At 40.0% G+C, this 19,690-nt stretch overlaps 1 protein-coding gene across 2 annotated transcripts in view; it reads left to right on the top strand.

Annotated features, from left to right (window-relative positions):
- Positions 1-399: 399 nt before the first annotated feature.
- ror2 (receptor tyrosine kinase-like orphan receptor 2) overlaps positions 400-19,690 on the top strand; it is a 92,366-nt gene continuing 73,075 nt past the window's right edge. For both annotated transcript variants that reach the window (XM_033647657.2, XM_033647659.2), the window contains exon 1: positions 400-875. In XM_033647657.2, the coding sequence (XP_033503548.2) occupies positions 812-875 (64 nt within the window). In that variant the 5' untranslated portion in view covers positions 400-811. The remainder of the gene's footprint in view (positions 876-19,690) is intronic.

A 19,690-nucleotide genomic window follows, 5' to 3' on the forward strand; every position in this document is an offset into this window, starting at 1 on the left:
CATGTTACAATATGCTGAAAAAAAAAAGAAAAAAAGAAAAAGGGATGCCTATTTGAGGCACGGCATATAAGCTTTCTTTCTTTTAATGTAGGAGTGACTGCTGAAAGATGTTTTGATGATGAGCAATTCATGCAAGAGTAAAAAATATGACAGCTAACCCCAGTCTCCCCTACATGGCAAATTAATTAATCTAACACTTTATACTGTCTCCAGTTCAATGCCTGTTGTAGTGAGTATGAAAACAAACCCTAATAGTAGGATAAATATAATACAGTTTAGACTTAAGTTATGCTTAAAACTGGCCTCATTTCAACATAGGAGAATATAAGTGATGGAAATATTAGTGTGACACAGAGTTTTGCAGTGGGCTGGCTGTAAAGCTACCTTGGTTCCGTCTCTAGATGGGGCCCTCTACAAAACGTTACCGTATGCGTGTAAATGCGCGCGTGCGTCAGCTCCAGTTCCCCAGGCTCGCTTGCTTTCAGCGCGAGGACAGAGAAGCTAGTTTGGGATCAACAGCCCCGAAGGACCTGCGCGGCTCTCGACGTCTCTGTCGGACTGCACGGGGTGAACTCGGTTCTGTTTCCCTCTTTAAACACGCGTCTACCCTGCTCCTTCATGTTTCACTCCTCCGCCACCTGGACAGTGCGCTTTATTCTCCCCGGGCCCGGCTGCTGAAGAAGAAGAAAAAGAAGAATTACCAACAAGAAAACAACAACAAGAAGACGAAAAGTTCCAACAGAAGACACCCAGCTCCTAAACTGGATAAAATTATCCTCGGCATTATTTTTGCTATCTGAAAAGTGACGCTATGAACTCCCTCCTCAAGAGTTTGCTCTGGATGCTTTTCATGTTTCCAGGTCTGAGATGTGACGGTAAGTCTCTTTCATACTGAACACTGCTCCAAGACACAGTCGGATTAAAGTGAGAAGTGAGGCACTGCTCAACATGTAGTCCACTGAAATTGATTTGTGGACAAATTACTCCACATTCTGCATCACCTTTCTATATACTCAGCCGTGAAATTTGGAAGAGGGCTTTTGGCATTCCCGTGTTTCCTTTACGCGCCGAGATGGTAGATGGAGCCTTTTCTCCTGATTAATTTTTTTCTTGTCGTAGTTTAAGTTAAAAGTTCACACTTTGTTGAATCCATTGTCCTGTGTGGAGATCTCACATCCCATTTACAGAAACATGCTCATGATTGTTTTTCACGAAGACTCCATCCCTCCTAACTGCGTCAGATACCCTCATCGTCCCAGTCACACATAATGTTAATAAAGGCTGCTCGCGTAATTTATGTCTCTAAAACATTTAACTTATTTAAGAAGGTTTTGCTGTAATGTTTAATAGTATTGGCTTAGTTCTTTCACATTTAATCTCAGTGTTGCAGATGTTGGTGGTGGGTTTCAGGAGAGGGGGGTGGTGGGGGGGGAGGAGGAGGGGGGGTGTCTCTCCCCCTAAAAGAGTATGTGATCGCCTAAACCCTCTTTGTCCCCTTTCAGCTTGTTGACGTGCTCCCTGCAGCACCACGTCTTCATAGAAAAGGTGCCTGTGTTACACTCAAAAGGCCACTGTGTTGTTGTCATGTTAAGTGAATGCATAGCTTGAGGTAATCTCGCGTCTTTGTCAGTCATGCTAATTCATTTACTCGCCCTGCGGGGGATGAGAGCTGTGGAGATTTCCTGTTTTCAGCTCGGGCTTTTGGGACTCACCATTTGGTATGAAGTGAAAGGGGCATGGAGGTGGGGCGCAGAGGACTTAATGATTATCACCTTTCCAAATGTATGTCTATGGCCTGGCGCCCTTTCCTCTAAATTGTGCCAAACCTTAATAGCAGTGGCCAGTCTTGAGCCCCCCTAACTAGCTATGGATTCCAAATTCTAAAAAAAAGCAAGTCTTGGAGACAAATTACAAAATTTAGTAGTGTGTGGACAAATTCATTTGCCTTCACTGCCAACGCTGCAAAGTGGAAGTACCAAATAATAATGAATAGCTACTGCAGAGGAGCCAAAAACATATGAATGGAGGCTGATTTAGACCTATTAGTAATGATGATGGGATAATTTAGGCTATATATGCTGCATTATCTTCATTATAAGGCTCAAATATGTTTTTTGGCTCCAGGCAGACTTTTTTAATATTATTTTGGGTCAAACATGGCTCTTTGTTCATAAAGGTTGCTGACCCCTGGTCTAAAGGATAGGCAATACGGTCAAGGGATGTTTTCGAATATTGGGAACATTGTTATTAATAAATTTCATATGTGCTTTAGAAAATGTTTTCACATGTGTGAATGTATGAAAATCACCCATGCCAGTATCTAGATTTATTTCCATTGTGATAAATGTGAAATTTACTAACATGCAAATCTCTATATCTCAATTCTTTAGAATGAGAAATGTCATACAGTGCGGGTGTTTTAAAGGTGGTTTTCCTGTCTTTCAGGTCGCCATTGGCTTTCATTACTTTAGATAAAAAATAGGATTTAACATTCTTGAGTTGAGGTCATCCATATCAACAGACATCTTGCCTTCTTATATTGTTTAGAGTCCCTACATGTCATTGTGTAGTGAAATTAGTTGAAATGACTGCATGCCTGGATGGTATAAAATACACTCTCAAAAAATGTTAGGGTTCTGACACACAAAGATGATGTCATCAACAATCACATACGGGACTCTGTGAGTGGAAACAACTAGTGAATTAATTGTTTTCCAGTACAAAGAACATGTTGGAAAGACAAACTGCCCAGCATTACGGAGAGCTCTACCATCTCTGTGATTACACTGAACAAAACTCTGCTGAGTTTATTGAAATAGCAGCCCAGCTGCCTATCATTGTTCATTTAGCTAACAAGAAAAAAACAAAAACGCTGTTTTAGTTTCAAAACTCTGGGGTTTTAGTCTGGAAGGGTGGAAATGGAGACTTTTAAAAACAATGTCATAGACACCCATGTTTGCATCCCAATTGACCCTTCGCTAAGTCCCGCCCCCGGACATAGACTGGCCAATCATAACGTAGCATCGGGCCAGCTCAGACCAGGGTTCGACAACAACATAGCTGTGCTCCATCCACTCTAGTGCAGTCGTTTAAGATTTCCTTCATTTTCAAGCTGGTTTTGTGGATTTGGAGCTAAATGTTGTGCCTGGGGCACGTTGTGTATTAATGATACTCGTTACCTGGAGCGGTTGGAAAAAGATACACGTTTCTTCCCTGTTCCAAAACCACAACCAGACCCTGAAAAGTGTAGCGTTAGCTAGCTAGCTACTGAAGATATAGCCTGCTGAATGTACACACATGCTGCTTTTGCGTTTTAATGATTATTACAGTGAAAAAAAGGCCGACCCTCCTGTGCAGGAACCAGTGAAGGGAAGCAGGAAAACTTTGCTGATGTTCAACCAGCTGTGTGTCAACGCATTGGGCGCAGATGAATGTTGTTTGACTTCTTCTGCAGCCCCCCAACAGTCCAGCTGCCAGTCTGGGTGCTGGGAGCGGCACGGGGGTGAAGATAAACACTGTTCATCTGCATACACTGCGATGCCACACAACTGGTTCAACATCAGCAAAGTTTCCCTTTATATTCATTGTCTTCTGTGGCAGTCAGGAGTGATGTGGTGGTGGTTCACTTTTACTCTGTGATCTGTAGGCTTTAGCTTCAATCTTTATTTTTTTACCTTGATTTTGTTGCTGTGTCAGTCTGACATCCTGAATATATCCTTCAAATGCATATTGTAGACCCTTCTGCCTGCTTCTGTCTGAAATCGCATTTTTGTTTTTCCAAAAATTTGAGAGTATTTCTCCAGGGAGTGCAGTTAGCGACAGTGGGAGCACCATGCCAGTCTAGCTCCGAAACCGAAAGTTTATCGGACTTAGCAACAGTAACTAAGGGGGGCGGGCCATAGCCAAGGGTCAGTTGGCTCTTATCGGTCATGATATATCAAGCCAAAGCATTATAGCTAGGTCTACATACCTTTTGTGATTCTATCCTTATTGTGTGGTACTCCTTTCCTATTGCCATGGCTTCCTCCAGTGATGGATAATGCTCTTGGTATGGCTCTAATTTGTAGCCGTATTTGCTTTGCAGCGAGTCTCAATCTGTTTTCGTCCACCTTGACTGCTTTATAAAGTGCTCCAGGGATCATGTTTTTCTGTAGGCTAGCATAGAAGTTAGCATCGCCCTAGTCCCCTCGTCAAAAGCCTTTGGGATTTTTCCATTAGATTTTGAATTATTGCAGGTAATAAACTCTGTGGCAAACACAAGTTTATGATACTTACACATTTTCTTCAGCAAGATAATCTACACATTCAAAAAAACCAGGAGTGCTAACATGCTAACTCATTTCCAGGTTTTTCATCTTGTTGTTGGACCAAGCAAGAAATCTCTGGTCTGAGTTCTTGCAATCTCCACAGTATTTTCTACAACTAAGCAACAAATTGTTGACAATCTGCTTCCTGTCTACACCAGTGCACGCATGACGTATGTAAACGATCACATGCTATGTGTTTTCAGGCGTGTTTTAGTGTGGACGATAATCATTTCTAAAACAGTGCTAAAATGCTTATAATAATAATAATAACAATAATAACAACGATAATACATTTTATTTGTAACACACTTTACATTATAAAATAATCTCAAAGTGCTAATTATATTTACGGAGGTAGTTTTCATTTTAGTGTGGAAGTGGCCTCAGTGTCAACTGACACATCTGCTACCAAAAAAAGTTTGGCCCCATTTATAAACCTACAGGTTTTTTTTTTTTTTTTTTTTACTTATACCCAATACATCTTATTGCAATATCACAAATGCTTTTAAGGGGAGAGTTTGAAATGTACGCACATCCCTATAGTGGCAGGCTTTCACTCTGCCTACAGCTGTAAACACTTTTACCTCTAGATACAGACACACGTAAAAACAAGTTTATTTCAAGTATACCTCAGGCTCACAACCCCCCTCTTCAATCAGTGCATTTTAGTGACATCAGAGAAATGCCATTTTGTTGTGATAATCTGACTAAAACCAGACTTTTAAGATACATGTTAACATATTAGTCTGGCTAAAATCATACTAAATTGAATTTCTCAAAGTCGGACCAACACACCCAGATAATGTTATTGGGAGCTGAATTACGCCTGCATGTATACAAACAGACCCAAACTGGCCTAGATGCTCTGCGCATGCGCCACAGTTTCCACCCCAGGCTTTGACCCAGAAGTCAAATAATCAGTCTAACAGAAGAAGAAGTCGGTAACAACAAGGCGAAATGAATATCTGAAGCCGTGCATTTTTGGACGTACAAAATGCACAGAGCTGCAAAGTTGTCCACCATGGTACCAGTTTACCACTATCTAACCGTAGCTAACTTGTTTATCGACTGTTTAGTCTTTGACCTAATACTGTAGATCAGCCAGAAAAAGGTCCAATAAGCTGAAAGGGGGCATATTGCCACCTATTGTTGCCGAGTCAGACATACTTCGATCAATAAAACGATTTCCCTCCTGTGCTTGTATATTGGGACAAGGACAGCAGTCAAATAAAATGGACTAGTTGAGCTATAACAGTAGTTCAGCTTAACTGTGCATGTAAACGTACTGAATGATGTAGTGGTTTTCAGTGGGGATGGTTATAGTGTGGCAAAGTTTTGAGTGTGCAGGGATATATCAAAAGCAGTGCAGCATCTTTCTGAATGACGTTATGTTAAATTTCTATGAGATGTCATGAGGTTATTTTTATGTCTCTTTCTCTGTGCTTTTATATATTTTAATACAGTTTTCTATTGTCAGGTGGTGTTTACACACGTTGCTGCAAACGGTGGTTGGCGTTCCTGAACGTTTCTTTATGCACCTGCACATGTGTCTGAACGCCTCTCTGTATGGCGACTACAACACATTACAGCAAAAGTTGAGCCAGGTTCAACTCTTTTGCTGGATGACTAGGGTTGCAATGGTATGAGATTTTCATGGTAGCAGCACTATACGATAACCATCCCAGAAAACATGGGGGTTTCATTGTATCACCATATCACAGAATTTATATTGTCATCAGTCAGAATGACCCTTAAAGCAATGAAAATGGAAGGGTTATTATTATTACTATAATTGAAACTTGAAACCAATTTGTTATTGGAAGCATGTGTGAAAAGCCTCCCCTTTGAAAATGACTAAAGGGGAGATTATCCATCCAGCTGCATTTTTGTCAATGTCATAGATATTGCTTGCTTAGCAAGATACACAACTTTCAAAAAGAAACTCAGGTTAGCCAGATGCATTTTTTGCACAACCTTGGAACCAGACGAATCTGCGAGGCCATGTCTTATTTGCTCTTGCAATGCATCTGGTCCCCATCCTCTGCTTTGGATAGATTTTCAGCAACCTGGGATCTGATGGGCCACTCACAACTGTTAAGCTAATATGGGGCACGTTTGAGACGATGACTATGAAAAGGAACACTGCTGAGGCATTTTTCAGATCAACAAGTTAATTAAATGTTTTGGTAGAGTGAGTAAAAACACCTTTCAACTTTAAATTCTGATGTCAAAAGCACCACTTCACAGTCATATTGATGCTACGCCATCACAGCTCATCTCTGCACATTGCAATCTGTTAACATTTGTCCTCAACCCCTAAAAAATGCTCTTATTTGCAGCTCACACTTCATATCAGGTTAAGGGAAAAGTATTTGCTGTTATAGGGATGAATAATCTTAGGTGTATTAAGGGTTATCATGTCCACCTAATCAGAAATTGAGGAAGTATTAAGAGGAATGTTGGAATTCTTTGTTACACAAACTTTTTAGCTTATTTGATAATGTGAGATAACAAAACAAAACAGAGGAAACTGTTCAAGGGTCGTCCTCCTTTGAAAGATTGGTACAGTTATCAACCACAAAGCCGGCCTTACCACCTTTAGCAATCCTGTCAGTCATCCATCCACTGAGTGAGAGCATACGGGTTGGCCAGTCTGGTCCCGTTGGTCAGTGTTTACTTAGTCAAGTAACACTCGCGGTCCAGGAGAGTGAGTAACCTGATGTGGTGCGTTTGTAAATTCAGTCTGACGCTCTACACTAAAATGAGAGCCCTGTTGGTCAAAGAAATGGAGCGTTCTATTTCTACTTGAATTAATGAACTCTTAAGTTAATCACACATTCACTCTGCTCAGGGCTCTATTGCTCCATCTCCCCAGACAGAGTGCCCAGAGTGTGCTCTGCCACTCTGAGAGTGCGGCGTTCTGGATAGCCACACGGTACATTCCAATTCCCTATTCAGAGAGACTCATATCATTGTGCTCCATTGTCTAAAACAATCCAACAGAACATGCTAGTTAGTGCTAGCTAATGTCTGTGGAGAAATGTTTTGCCTCCAACTAAGCCCCGCCTACCAAAAACCATCATACTGTTTACCAGCAGTAAAAGGGTCTATAACAAGTGCAGTTTTCCTGTAATAATATATGCAAACTACCCCCACCAGTTTAGTTTTTGAGTGTTGCTAATATGCTCCTTTCCTGAAACCATTTTTGAAAGCAGACATAAAACAGCAGGTGAGAGTGATTAATGCACAGTCTCATTCTTAGTTAGGGGAAATACTGCATGCATGCTGTTGTAATCAGATGCCCCACCAATCAAATGAGATGCAGCTTAATAAATACATCTGCCACAGCAGGGCGGAACCTGTCTGTGGTTTATGTACTGTATGAATTAATGGCTTTGTTATTTAGCTACAGGCCAGGCACTGATGTAACTCACAAACATAAGGAGACATGGTTAACTGTGGCATGGTACACACAGTACAAGCTTCCCCCCAAATTTAATTGCCCACACCATCTACTGTATTACACCCTGGTTTTACCTCTGCTCCGTGTTTCCCCTTCTCTGTCTAGCTGTGAAGTGAAGCAATGCATAGCAGCACTGGACACACCAGAGGAGTTAGCCAGAGGCCACTCCATTAATCTGGAGTTTGTAGAAATGTGAGGGACGTGTTCAGGGCTCTAGGTTTTCCCTCAGTTTACAGAGCAATGAATTTAATTCTCAGATGAGAGGTGAAAACTTTACTTTAGACCAACATTAAAGGGACAGTTCACCCTTAAATCAAAACTTATTTATTTTAACCTTTAACCTTTAACATATTTTTCTCTTACCTGTAGTGCTATTTATGGACCTGCATTTGTAGAGCGCCTTTCTAGTCATCCAACCACTCAAAGCACTTTTTACACTATATATTGAAATTTATTTCTTAGGATAAACCCCTTGAGATGTATCATCTCGTTTTCGAGGGGGTCCCAAACACTTACAAGTGGGAAAATGAACAATACAATGTACAATAATGTGGAACAGGTTTCCTGTTACCTTTACAAAACAAACAACAAAGGAACAAACAGAGACCTAGATAACAAAACAGAGACAACAACAACAACAACAACAACATACATACAAAAAGGACGTAATTTACAACCTTAAACTAGACACAATCAAAAAAAAGATCAATCTACAGATAAAAGGAATAACAAGGAACAGTGACATCATTACAAAAAACATTGGCAATTTGCCTTAAGATGCGAAAACAAGACATTGTTGAATAAACTAAATGATGATAGAGAACCAATATTTAAGGGTAACTTATTCCAATCAGAAGGAGCCCGAACCATGAAGGCTTTTTTACCAACTTCCTTAGATACAAACGGGACCATAAATAGGGTTTGACCGGAGCTTCTTAGTGAGTAACTAGGTGTATAAGGAACAAAGAATTGTTTTAAACGCTACGAGTCGCATTCATCCATTCACACACACACATTCATACACTGGTGGCCGAGGCTACCATACAAGGTGCCACCTGCTGCTCAGTTTTTAACACACTCACACACTGATGGAACAGCCATCAGGAGCAATTTGGGGTTCAATATCTTGCTCAAGGATACTTTGACATTCACACTGGAGGAGCCGGGGATCGAACCGCTGATCTTCCGATTGTGGTTCTACCTCTGAGCCACGGCCGGGTTATGGGGTTCAGTTTGGGTTGTTTAAGTGTGAGTGTTGAAGATATCGGCCATGGACATGTCTGCCTTCTCTCAGATATAATTGAACTAGAAGGTACTCAGCTTGTAGGGTACTCCCCTTTTCCCAGAAATCATTACCTGGTTACTAAAAATAATTCCCAGACCTTGTTGTGAGTAGAGGAGAGCTGCCACAATTGTAACGTTTTTCACTTTTCACTCTATTACTCAGACATCGTTTTACCTACATATGTAATATTTTCAGGCAAAGCACCAACACGTCTGCTATCATAAACCACTTAAAGTTTTTCAATTGATAAAACAGGTCTTGAGTAATAAAACTGAAAGCAGACTCTGTCCGATGTTACAACTGAAGTGCGTTTGAGTCTTAATTGTAACAGCAGGAGTTACAATTGTAACACTGCTAAAAAGTAGCATTAAACTCATCGTTTTCAGGTCAAATCAATTATATTTCATTCAGGCAACTGTTTAACATTTCTTTCATACCAAGAATGTGATAAGAATGTATCAAAAATATTGTATATTACTAAAACTTAACGGATGTACCAGTTGGAGCGATTGTATGAATTCCTTGATAGGAAAATGCATTGATTATGCCTACAAAGTTAGCGACTTTGACTGATGGAGTTGGAAAAATGTTATACACCCCTAATTTGATTTAGAATATAATTGAATGACAGCTGACTGAGCCCAGAATATTGGCAAATATGGCGCATGAGTTTTGGACAAGTCCCATTCATACCTGCACTGACCCCTGCAGGGTCAAATATGTAGCAACACCCCAAATCACTTATTTTTTACAGTCTATGCTATAGAAAAACAGTCTATTTGTATTTTAAAGTTTTATTGCAAAAACTCTTGACTTAAAATGTCAGCTGCATAAATGAGTGCATTCAAGGTGCACCCAAAATAGGCTACAATAACATTTGCCTACAGACAGAACCAAATAGGTTAGCCTATTACATTTCAAGGTAGGACTAGGCCTACCTCAGTGCAAAGAACATCATAATATGTGCAGTTCAGCATCTAGTGCATTTTTTAAAAGGTAAAACTGCAACAATAGGCTACCAATTTAAAGGTAAAACTGACCTCGGTGGCGTAAAGACACACACACAACAAAGTGCACAAACAGCATCCAGAAATATTAAAAGATAAGATAAGATAAGATAAGATAAGATAAGATACACCTTTATTGATCCCACAATTGAGAAATTCCAGTGTTACAGCAGTCAAGGGGAAAGAGTCAGATTAAAAAGATTAAAGATTAAAAAAATGTGTTCACATTAAAACATTTGCTAGGCTATAAGGCACAGAACAAAGTAAAAATCAGCCTACAACTTACACAACAAAACCAACACAACAGAACATTTCCCCCATACACATTTTATAGTCTTTGGCCACTCTTTGCACAGACAGCCCCCCTTTTAACACCTCATCTGATGTTGCCTTTAGCACATCAGCTGATATCAAGCCCCTTTTTCTGGTCCTTTGTGGGGACATTCTGTAAAACAAACAAAAAAGCAAACAAAGTGCAGAATTATTTGAGCTGCGCTTGCAAATTTCTGCCGTCGTCTCAAATGTAACATGTGTTACAACTGGGCCGCTTGGTGCACTGTTCATTTGGCGTTGTTTACAGAACGGACCTAACAATCATAACATGGTCAAATGATGCAAACTAGTGACGAACATATACATACAGACAGACACCCAAGTGGATTTTAGCTCTGTAACATTAAATAAAAAATATGTAGTCAAAAAATACTGTGGGAGTGAATTTTTACTTACTTTGTGGAAAACCAGCTTCTCCGCGGATATCTCCCTGCAGCATGGATGAGAAGACTTGAAATTTCCTGGGCACGTGTATTACGGTACTCGTCACATGCTGACGTGATGACGTCATGACTGCATTGACCAATCAAGAGAAAACATGGATGTTACAACCTTGACGTGTTACATTCAAGGCGGCTCTCCCCTAGTTTCATACAGTGGTGGATGAAGTACATGAAAGCCAAACTTGAGTAAAAGTTGTATACTCTCATAAGACTTGTACACATTTCTTATGAGAAAATGACTCACGTCAACCCGATCTCTCCAAAGTCGTGAAATACCAGCACTTAGGTGGTGATTTCCAGCGTCAGACACTGACTAAAAAAGCTGTCCTTTCACGTTGACATGATACACAGCTGGTTGCAGTTATTTTGTAACAGTCCCTGGCAGCGTCAGGGGGAAACACGGCCAGACAGCAAAATAAGCTAAGGTAGGGAGTTAAGTCCAAGATGCGCTGGCGGGAGGGGTGATGGATGGGTCCAACAACTACCGACTTTCACCCGGGAGGCCAGTGGTTGCTTCCCGTAAGACTGTAAAGCCAAACCGTGTTCTTTTTTTCCTAAACTCAACCATGTGCGTTTGTTACCTAAACCCATCTATGTGCCTGTGTTGGCTAAAGATGTGAAAGCAGGCACAAGTGGAGAACCTTGTACATCATATGTCAACATGGAAAGCCCATGACCAAACGTCGATATGTGATGAGGTTGAAATGTGAGAATGTTTTGCTTTGGTCGTAGTTAAAGTCACCTATTAGAATATTAATTAAGTAAAAGTCTTAAAGTATCACAGTTGTTTACTGTACTTAAGTATTAAAAGTAATTTTATTATACAAATTGTACTTACGTTTTGAAAGTAAAAGTACAAATAAATGCTGGTAACAAATTTTTCATTCATTTTTCCATCAGTCCCTTCATTTAGGAAATGTGGTGGAGCAAAAGTGAAAGTTGACAGGTATATAAAAACTCAAGTAAAATACAGATACTCCCAAAAATACTTAATTACTGTAACAAAGTATTATTACTTTGTTACATCACACCCCTGGTTACATGTAGGAACTATTTGGGGGGTTTCAGTTGGCTTGTAACACAGCAAGTTTTGCAACTAACAATTATTTTCATTATCAATGAATATGCTGATTATTCTTCAGATTTTTCAGTTAATTTATTAACTGTGGTCTATAAAATCTCAGAATTTAGTTATCGGCTGTCACAATCTCCTAAAGCCCAAGTTGACATAGTCAAATAGCTCATTTTTTCCAAACAAGAGTCCAAAACTCAAATTTATTATCAAGGTCAACTAATGTCGCATTTCCACCGCATGGTACAGCACAGCTTTCCTCAACTCGCTGGTTTTGGGTTTTCCATGTTTGGACAGTAGTAGTAATAATGATAATAACAATAATACAGTTTATTTGTAAGGCACTTTTCTAGCCACAAAGCACTAAAAAGTACCCGGTACATTTGTGGTACTAACTTGGTTGAGGATCCAAACCAGCTGAGCTAATACCAGAAGGAGAAGTCAAAAAAAATGCAGACCACTGACTGAATCAGTCAGTATGTTTACATGCACAGTTAAGCAGAGCTGTGGTTGACCTATTACCTCACAGACCAAACAATTGACAAACAGCTCCTGTTAGATAGCATCAAACTGATACCATGGTGGACAACTTTACGGCTCTGTAAATTTTGTACTTGCTGCATGCTTTACTTTCTCTTTTTTGTCTCTTCTTCTGCAATACTTTTAATGCTACTCGACTTCCGGGTCAAAGCCTGCGGGGGAAAATGTGGAGCATGCGCAGTGCCTAGGCCAGTTTGGGTCTGATTGACTGTATACATGCAGGAGTAGTTTGACTCCCAATCACATTATCTGAGTTATCTTAGTCCAACTTTGAGAAATTCCATTTAGTACGATTTTAGTCATACTAACATGTTTACATCATGTTTTTTAGAAGTCTGGTTTTAGTCGGACTAACACAATACATTGTTTTTGTCAAATATAATGTAAACGTACTGAGTGAGAGAATGGCCACTTTTGCAACATGGGACATCCTACACAAATCGGCCATTTTTAAGCTAATTTTAGATGGGTGCAGACATTCCTCTGTTTGGTTGTTGATGAAAGATTCAGTGGCTGTTGCTTAAAGATGATGTCACAGTAGTTTCATGTGGTGTCGCCATGGCAATCAGCTGAGAATCCCACCTAATGGAAAACAAAAACAAAACACAGAAAAAGAATTGATACCAATAGTAAGTGAAGTTGACTGTACTGTGCATTGAAAATTAGGCATAAGAAAACCAGCAAATCCTCACAGTTAAGAAATCTGAACCAGTGCATGTTTTACATTGTATGTGAAAAAATACATGTTAAAGGTGTATCAGTTATCAAAATACTTGCAAGGCAATGCAAAAGGCAGCTGGATTGGTTTATGGGATGAAAACTTTAGATACACTCCCTGATCCCACCGCAGGGATTAATAAAGTTACCTATCTTTTTGAGTGTATTATAACCTGTGTATTATGTACTGCCCCTCCCTCCCAACAGAAGCCTGATATTTTGGTTTTATGAATTACAGTATGTGCTTGTTTTTTTCTTCCCAAATTTCACCTGCAGTACTTTAAACATTATCTTTTCATCTGCCTCATCAGAGGATTTCATAGCCAACCCTCTTCCATCAGTGCTGGTGCCCAGTCATCCCAGCTGCAACAGTGGTGGCTTTGTTTTAAGCTGCAGCTAATTGCTGGCTGGTGACAAGCATTCAAAGGAGTGTGAAACAACTTCAGGAGGGCTTCAGGGTGCTATTGTGTTGATATACACAGAGCTGAACCACAACAGACAGCCAGAGCCCCAGAAAGACCCAGGCTATGTATTTTTTACATTTCCAGATGCAGTCTTTGATACATGCAGATGTTATTGAGTGATGACAAAAGTCTTGGGACCAGGTGCATAAAACTCAACACAAGGGCACAAAAACTCTTTCATCAGACTTATAAAGCTGAACATAAAGCCTGATTCTCTTTTATAAATCTCAGTCAAGGAGGGCACAAATCTCGTTTCCACCAGAAGAAAAATGCTATTTCACTGATTGTTTTGCATCAGTGATCTCCAACAGCACAAGAGCAGCTGTTATTACATGAAACCTTTACACACTGCCGTGGCTATCTATAGTGCCCATGGCACTTATTTATCACATGCACCTGTAAACCATCATCATCTCAATCATGATTATTAAACGTCAGAAGAATGACCACTGAATCATTCATATTACTCATATTAAAACAAGCTTTACAAGGCGCTTCAATTTCAGGATAAAATTAAAAGATCAACATTAAAAGGAGATGATAATTCAAATGTAAATAGAAAGAATTACAAAATCATCACTTAAAAAATATTATACATTTGCCTAAAGTAAACCACAACTTTTCACAGTGGAAATGGAAAAAAAACATACCAAACTGAACTGAATCATGCCGTACTGCTTGGTGGAAACAGGGCTTTAGTAAACTATGACTACAAAATGAAAGGATGTTTTGCTGCCTCTAGCAGGAGCTGTAGTATGAGAAAAAAATAACTTAATTCACTGGGCTGACTGCCAGTAATGTTTACTTGTAATGTTACTTAATGCATGATTTGACGACGTGAATCAATCAGCACACCTTAATTTTCAAAATGAGAACTTTGACCATTCCATTAGTTTTTATTGTCTCTCTTGGATTACATACACTTTTAGTAATGGGTGGATCTTCAAGTTAAATATATATTTTAATTTGGACTGTATTGTGCGTATAATCTACACTCAAGAAAAAGCATTGTTCCTGTGGGCTACAGCAACACTAAGCCCCTGTGCTTGCTTGAGAAGGACTTTCAAATATCCCATGGAGAGAGACTCCCCACTGCAGCCTGTTCTATTTTGTTCTGAACATGTAGGCCACTCCAGAGAGTGCTGGACGGAGCAGTGAGTGACAACAACCCTGCCCACTTTTAAGAGTACTGTTCGCAGCGGGAACGTTAAATGGACCTAGGGTCTAGGTACCACGTCTGAAGGGTTACTTTTGTTTCCAAAACCAAAGGTGTTTGGTGGAAATAGGGCTTTTGTCATGCCCCCATGAGAAATCGATGCCAAAGGCGTCCTTCAGTTGTGAGATGCACTAGGCTTTTGACTAACTCCAGTGTGACAGACAGATGTAATATTAAGAAAATCTGTGTAGGGTGGAAACAAGGGGAGGTGGATGGGCCATTTAGGTATGGTCGTTGCACACTGGCGTCAGTCACACAACATATGAACATCATATTGTGTAACAAATGTACTTATTTTAATCCAAAACATGAACTTTTTTCTAAACATAACCAAGTTGTTTTGTTCCCCAAACCTAACTGTGACCATTTCACAATGTGCTACAGACGCAAATTAGCTTGAAGCTATAATCAGGTACGGTGCATCAAATGGTGACATTTATGTTTGAGCTGTACATTGTCCCTTTTAAATAAATAAAAGAAAAAAAAAACAAAAAAAAACAATGTGTTTCAGCTGTGCATCACATAGAGAACCTAAAGGCTGCCCCGTGTGTCACTATAAGATGCAGCAGGGCTGACAAAAAGTCAGTATTTGATGACCTGGAAATGGGAGATGGGCTGCTGCATCTTATCATATCACCAGTAGCTACTATGTCTCTAGAAAACCCTGTATGCTGTTCTGAAGTCTGTGAGTTGTGTTTATTCTCACTGCACATTCTTCTTTTAACCAAATAATATTTGGAAATGACATGTGCATGTTTTGTTTTTTTTTGTGTGTGTGTGTGTGTGTGCACATTGTTTCCACATCTGGTTCTTGGTCATCTAAGCACTTGGGTGAAATGTAATGTGGGATAAACATTACAGTGTTGGCTGTCAGTCTAAATGGGTCACCAAGGCCCCAGCAACAGCACTGAGATGTTTAAACACTGCAACAACCATTTTTAATATGAATGGAGCTACAGAGGCAGACTTATGTCTCAGGTGAACAGTAACAAGAACGGCTGACCTGTCTGCTATGAATGGGTCAAACACAGGTTGTGTGTGCTTATTATCCAGTATCAAACACAGGGGGGTTTCTTTACAGTGACACATTTTGAATGAGGGAAGGTAGAGAGAGTGATCAGTTTATATGATAACTGGCGTGAGAGGGAAGAGGGTGTAAAGATTTCAAAATAACTTTGTTGGATCATCTAACAGTTTCTGGAAGCTAAGTCATGCTGCTCCAGTGTGTATTTTAGATAACATCAATCAATTTCATTTATAAAGCCCAGTATCACAAATAACAATTTGCCTCAGAGGACTTTACAGCATATAACATCCCTCTATCCTTAGGACCCTCACAGTGGATAAGGAAAAACTCCCCCAAAAAAACCCTTTAACAGGGAAAAAAATGGTAGAAACCTCAGGAAGAGCAACTGTATGTACAGCTGAGTTAGTGAGATGCAGTAACAAGACATGAGTGTTAGCAAAGGAGAGAGAGAGAAGGAGAGAAGGTGCCCGGTGTATTATAGGAGGTCTCCCAGCAGACTAGGCCTAAATCAGCCTAACTAGGGGCTGGTACAGGGCAAGCCTGAGCCAGCCCTAACTATAAGCTTTATCAAAGAGGAAAGTCTTAAGTCTAGTCTTAAATGTGGAGACGGTGTCTGCCTCCTGGACCGCAACAGGAAGATGATTCCACAGGAGAGGAGCCTGATAGCTGAAGGCTCTGGCTCCTGATCTACTTTTGGAGACTTTAGGGACCATGAGTAACCCTGCATTCTCAGAGCACAGTGTTCTAGTGGGATAAATATGGCACTGTGAGCTCTCTAAGATGTGACGGAGCCTGACCATTTAAAGCTTTGTAAGTTAGGAGAAGAATTTTAAATTCAATTCTGGATTTTACAGGGAGCCAGTGCAGAGAAGCTAAAACAGGAGAAATATGATCTCGTTTTTTAGTTCTTGTTAGTACACGTGCTGCTGCATTCTGAATTAGCTGGAGAGTTTTTAAGGACTTATTAGAGCTACCTGATAATAGGGAGTTACAGTAATCCAGCCTAGAGGTAACAAAAGCGTGGACCAATTTTTCTGCATCTTTTCGGGTCAGGATAGGCCTAATTTTCACAATATTACGCAGATGAAAAAATGCAGTCCGTGAGGTTTGCTTTAAATGAGAATTAAAAGACAAATCTTGATCAAATATTACTCCGAGGTTTCTTACGGTAGTGCTAGAGGCCAGAGCAATGCCATCTAGAGAAACTATGTCATCAGATAAAGAGTCTCTGAGTTGTTTGGAGCCAAGAACAATAACTTCAGTTTTGTCTGAAATTAACATCAGGAAATTGGTGCTGATCCAGGGTTTTATGTCTTTAAGGCATTTTTAAAGTTTAGTTAATTGATCAGGTTCTTCTGGCTTTATCGATAAATACAATGTTGCATCATTCGCATAACAATGGAAATTTACAGAGTGATTTCTAATGATGTTACCTAAGGGAAGCATATATAGAGTGAATAGAATTGGAAGGTCATTTGCAATTTTAACTAGTGCTGTCTCAGTGCTATGATGCACTTTAAATCCTGACTAAAATTCCTCAAATAAATTATTATCATGGAGAAAATCACACAGCTGGTCTGCGACTACTTTCTCAAGGATCTTTGACAGAAAGGGAAGATTAGATATTGGTCTATAGTTGGCTAACACCTCTGGATCCAGGGTGGGCTTTTTTAGAAGAGGTTTAATTACAGCTCCCTTAAAGAACTGTGGTACATAGCCTGTTAATAAAGATATATTGATCATGTCTAATATGTGAGTGTTAACTAAAGGTAAGACCTCCTTAAGTAGCCTAGTTGGGATGGGGTCTAAGAGACACGTTGATGATTTAGATGAAGAAATCATTGAGGTCAATTGTTTAAGAGAAATCGCGGAGAAGCTATCTAAATATATTTTAGGTCTTACAGCTGTGTTTGAGGTCAGATTGATTCCACTGTGGAATCAAAAGAGGCGAGACGGGTGTGAAATGTAAGACAACAGTGTTGGCCTCTAGTGTGACATAAAACAAACTCATCGGCAGCACTTTATGATTAGGAGCTCTTCCTCACTCTCTTCCCAGTTTGCGGACATTTTTGGCTGCTGTTCTTCTTCTCTGAGTTAGGCACTAACTGCTAACAGCTACTTTCAAATCTCCCACAGTGGGTCGCATGCATAATATGTCATAAAAATGTCATCAAAATGTCAAATCTGTGCCGCCCATGATCCCATCCTGCTGGCTGTTTATTTTACATAGACATTTTTGCAGCGCTGTTACGCTGTTCCCATTCTGCAGTCATTCTTTACATACAGCACAGTGAGGCAGCAAAGTGGTGCAATATTCCTGCCTTGAATAGGCATAAAAGGGGCTTGTGACTGTTAAGATATGTGGAAGTGAGAAAGAAGGCAGGATTTTTATAGGATCAGAATTCTCTCAAGATCTCTTTTACACATTTCATGTTAATAACAGAGTGCAACACTGAGGAGAGATTGTCTGAAAGCTCTGATATCCTCATTTGTCTGGCCCCTCTCTATGACAGCAGGTTCTTTGCTCCACCTTTACATGTGGCCATTCAGAACAGGTAGAAACACTTTGACTGCAGTCACATTTGGGCAACACTGTGCATGATCAAATTCATTTAAGCATACTATGGCCTTAATACATACAGGTCACTCCATATGAAACTGCTTTTGACATGTGGTCAGCCTGCTGCCACCAAACACCAGCATACTCAGGAATGAAGGATGGTCATTTTTTTGTTTAATAGCACCCATACTAAACAAAGATGATCATGGTGAGAGCAGGCAAGATTTACAGTAAACAAACCTGAACAAATAAACCTTGGCCTTGGACTGGCTGCCAGCATACCGATAATCTTCTTTCCCTAAAAATTAGATTATTGTTGAGATATGATGGAATGTTACAACAGACTGCACCAAGTACAAGTAAAGTACATCCATCATATAGTTATTACTCAGGCGTATCTTGCAGAATTAAACATTGTTGCCTGGTAGGAAATGTTTGTATGTTCAGTGGCAGTCGATGACCCAGGGATTGGGAACCACCAAGGGTGTCATTTATGGGGAAGGTAGGGAGACATGTCCCCTGCACTTTTTCCGAAGGTAGTATTGGACCCCTCCACTTTTTACACTCTAAAAACTAATGTTACATTAAAAAAAGGGACAAACTGCATGCACTAGGACCATGCTGAAAATTTTTTAAGCCTCCGTGCTGGCATTAGCTGTAGCTGGAGGCATTATGTTTTCGGATTGTCCGTCCGTCTGTGATATTTCAGGAATGCCTCAATAGAATTTCTTCAAATTTGGCACAAATGTCCACTTGGACTCAATGGTGAACTGAGAAGATTTTGGCGGTCAAAGGTCAAGGTCACTGTGAACTTGTCTGTCTCATTCTTGTGAATGCAGTATCGCAAGAACGCCTTGAGAGATTATCTTCAAATTTGGCACAAAGGTTGACTGGGACTCGAGGATGAACTGATTAGATGTGTTGGTCAAGGGTCAAGGGTCAAAGGAAAAGTTTGCTGCTACCTTGCATCCATCTCATTTTTGTGAAGGCAATATCTTAAGAACAACTTGAAGGAATTTCTTCAAATTTGGCACAAACATTCACTTGGACTAAATAAGGAACTGAGAAGATTTTGGTAGCCAAAGGTCAAGTCTATGTGACCTTATCTGTCTTATTTTTGTGAATGTGATATCTCAAGAATGCCTAGAGGGAATTTCTTTAAATTTGGCACAAATGTTAACCTGGGCTCAAGAATTAACTGATTGGATTTTGGTGGTCAAAGGTCAAGGTGACTTTGCTGTGTGACTTTGCATCTG

This window comes from Epinephelus lanceolatus, chromosome 19, assembly GCF_041903045.1.
Source record: "Epinephelus lanceolatus isolate andai-2023 chromosome 19, ASM4190304v1, whole genome shotgun sequence".
NCBI classification, from domain to species: domain Eukaryota; kingdom Metazoa; phylum Chordata; class Actinopteri; order Perciformes; family Serranidae; genus Epinephelus; species Epinephelus lanceolatus.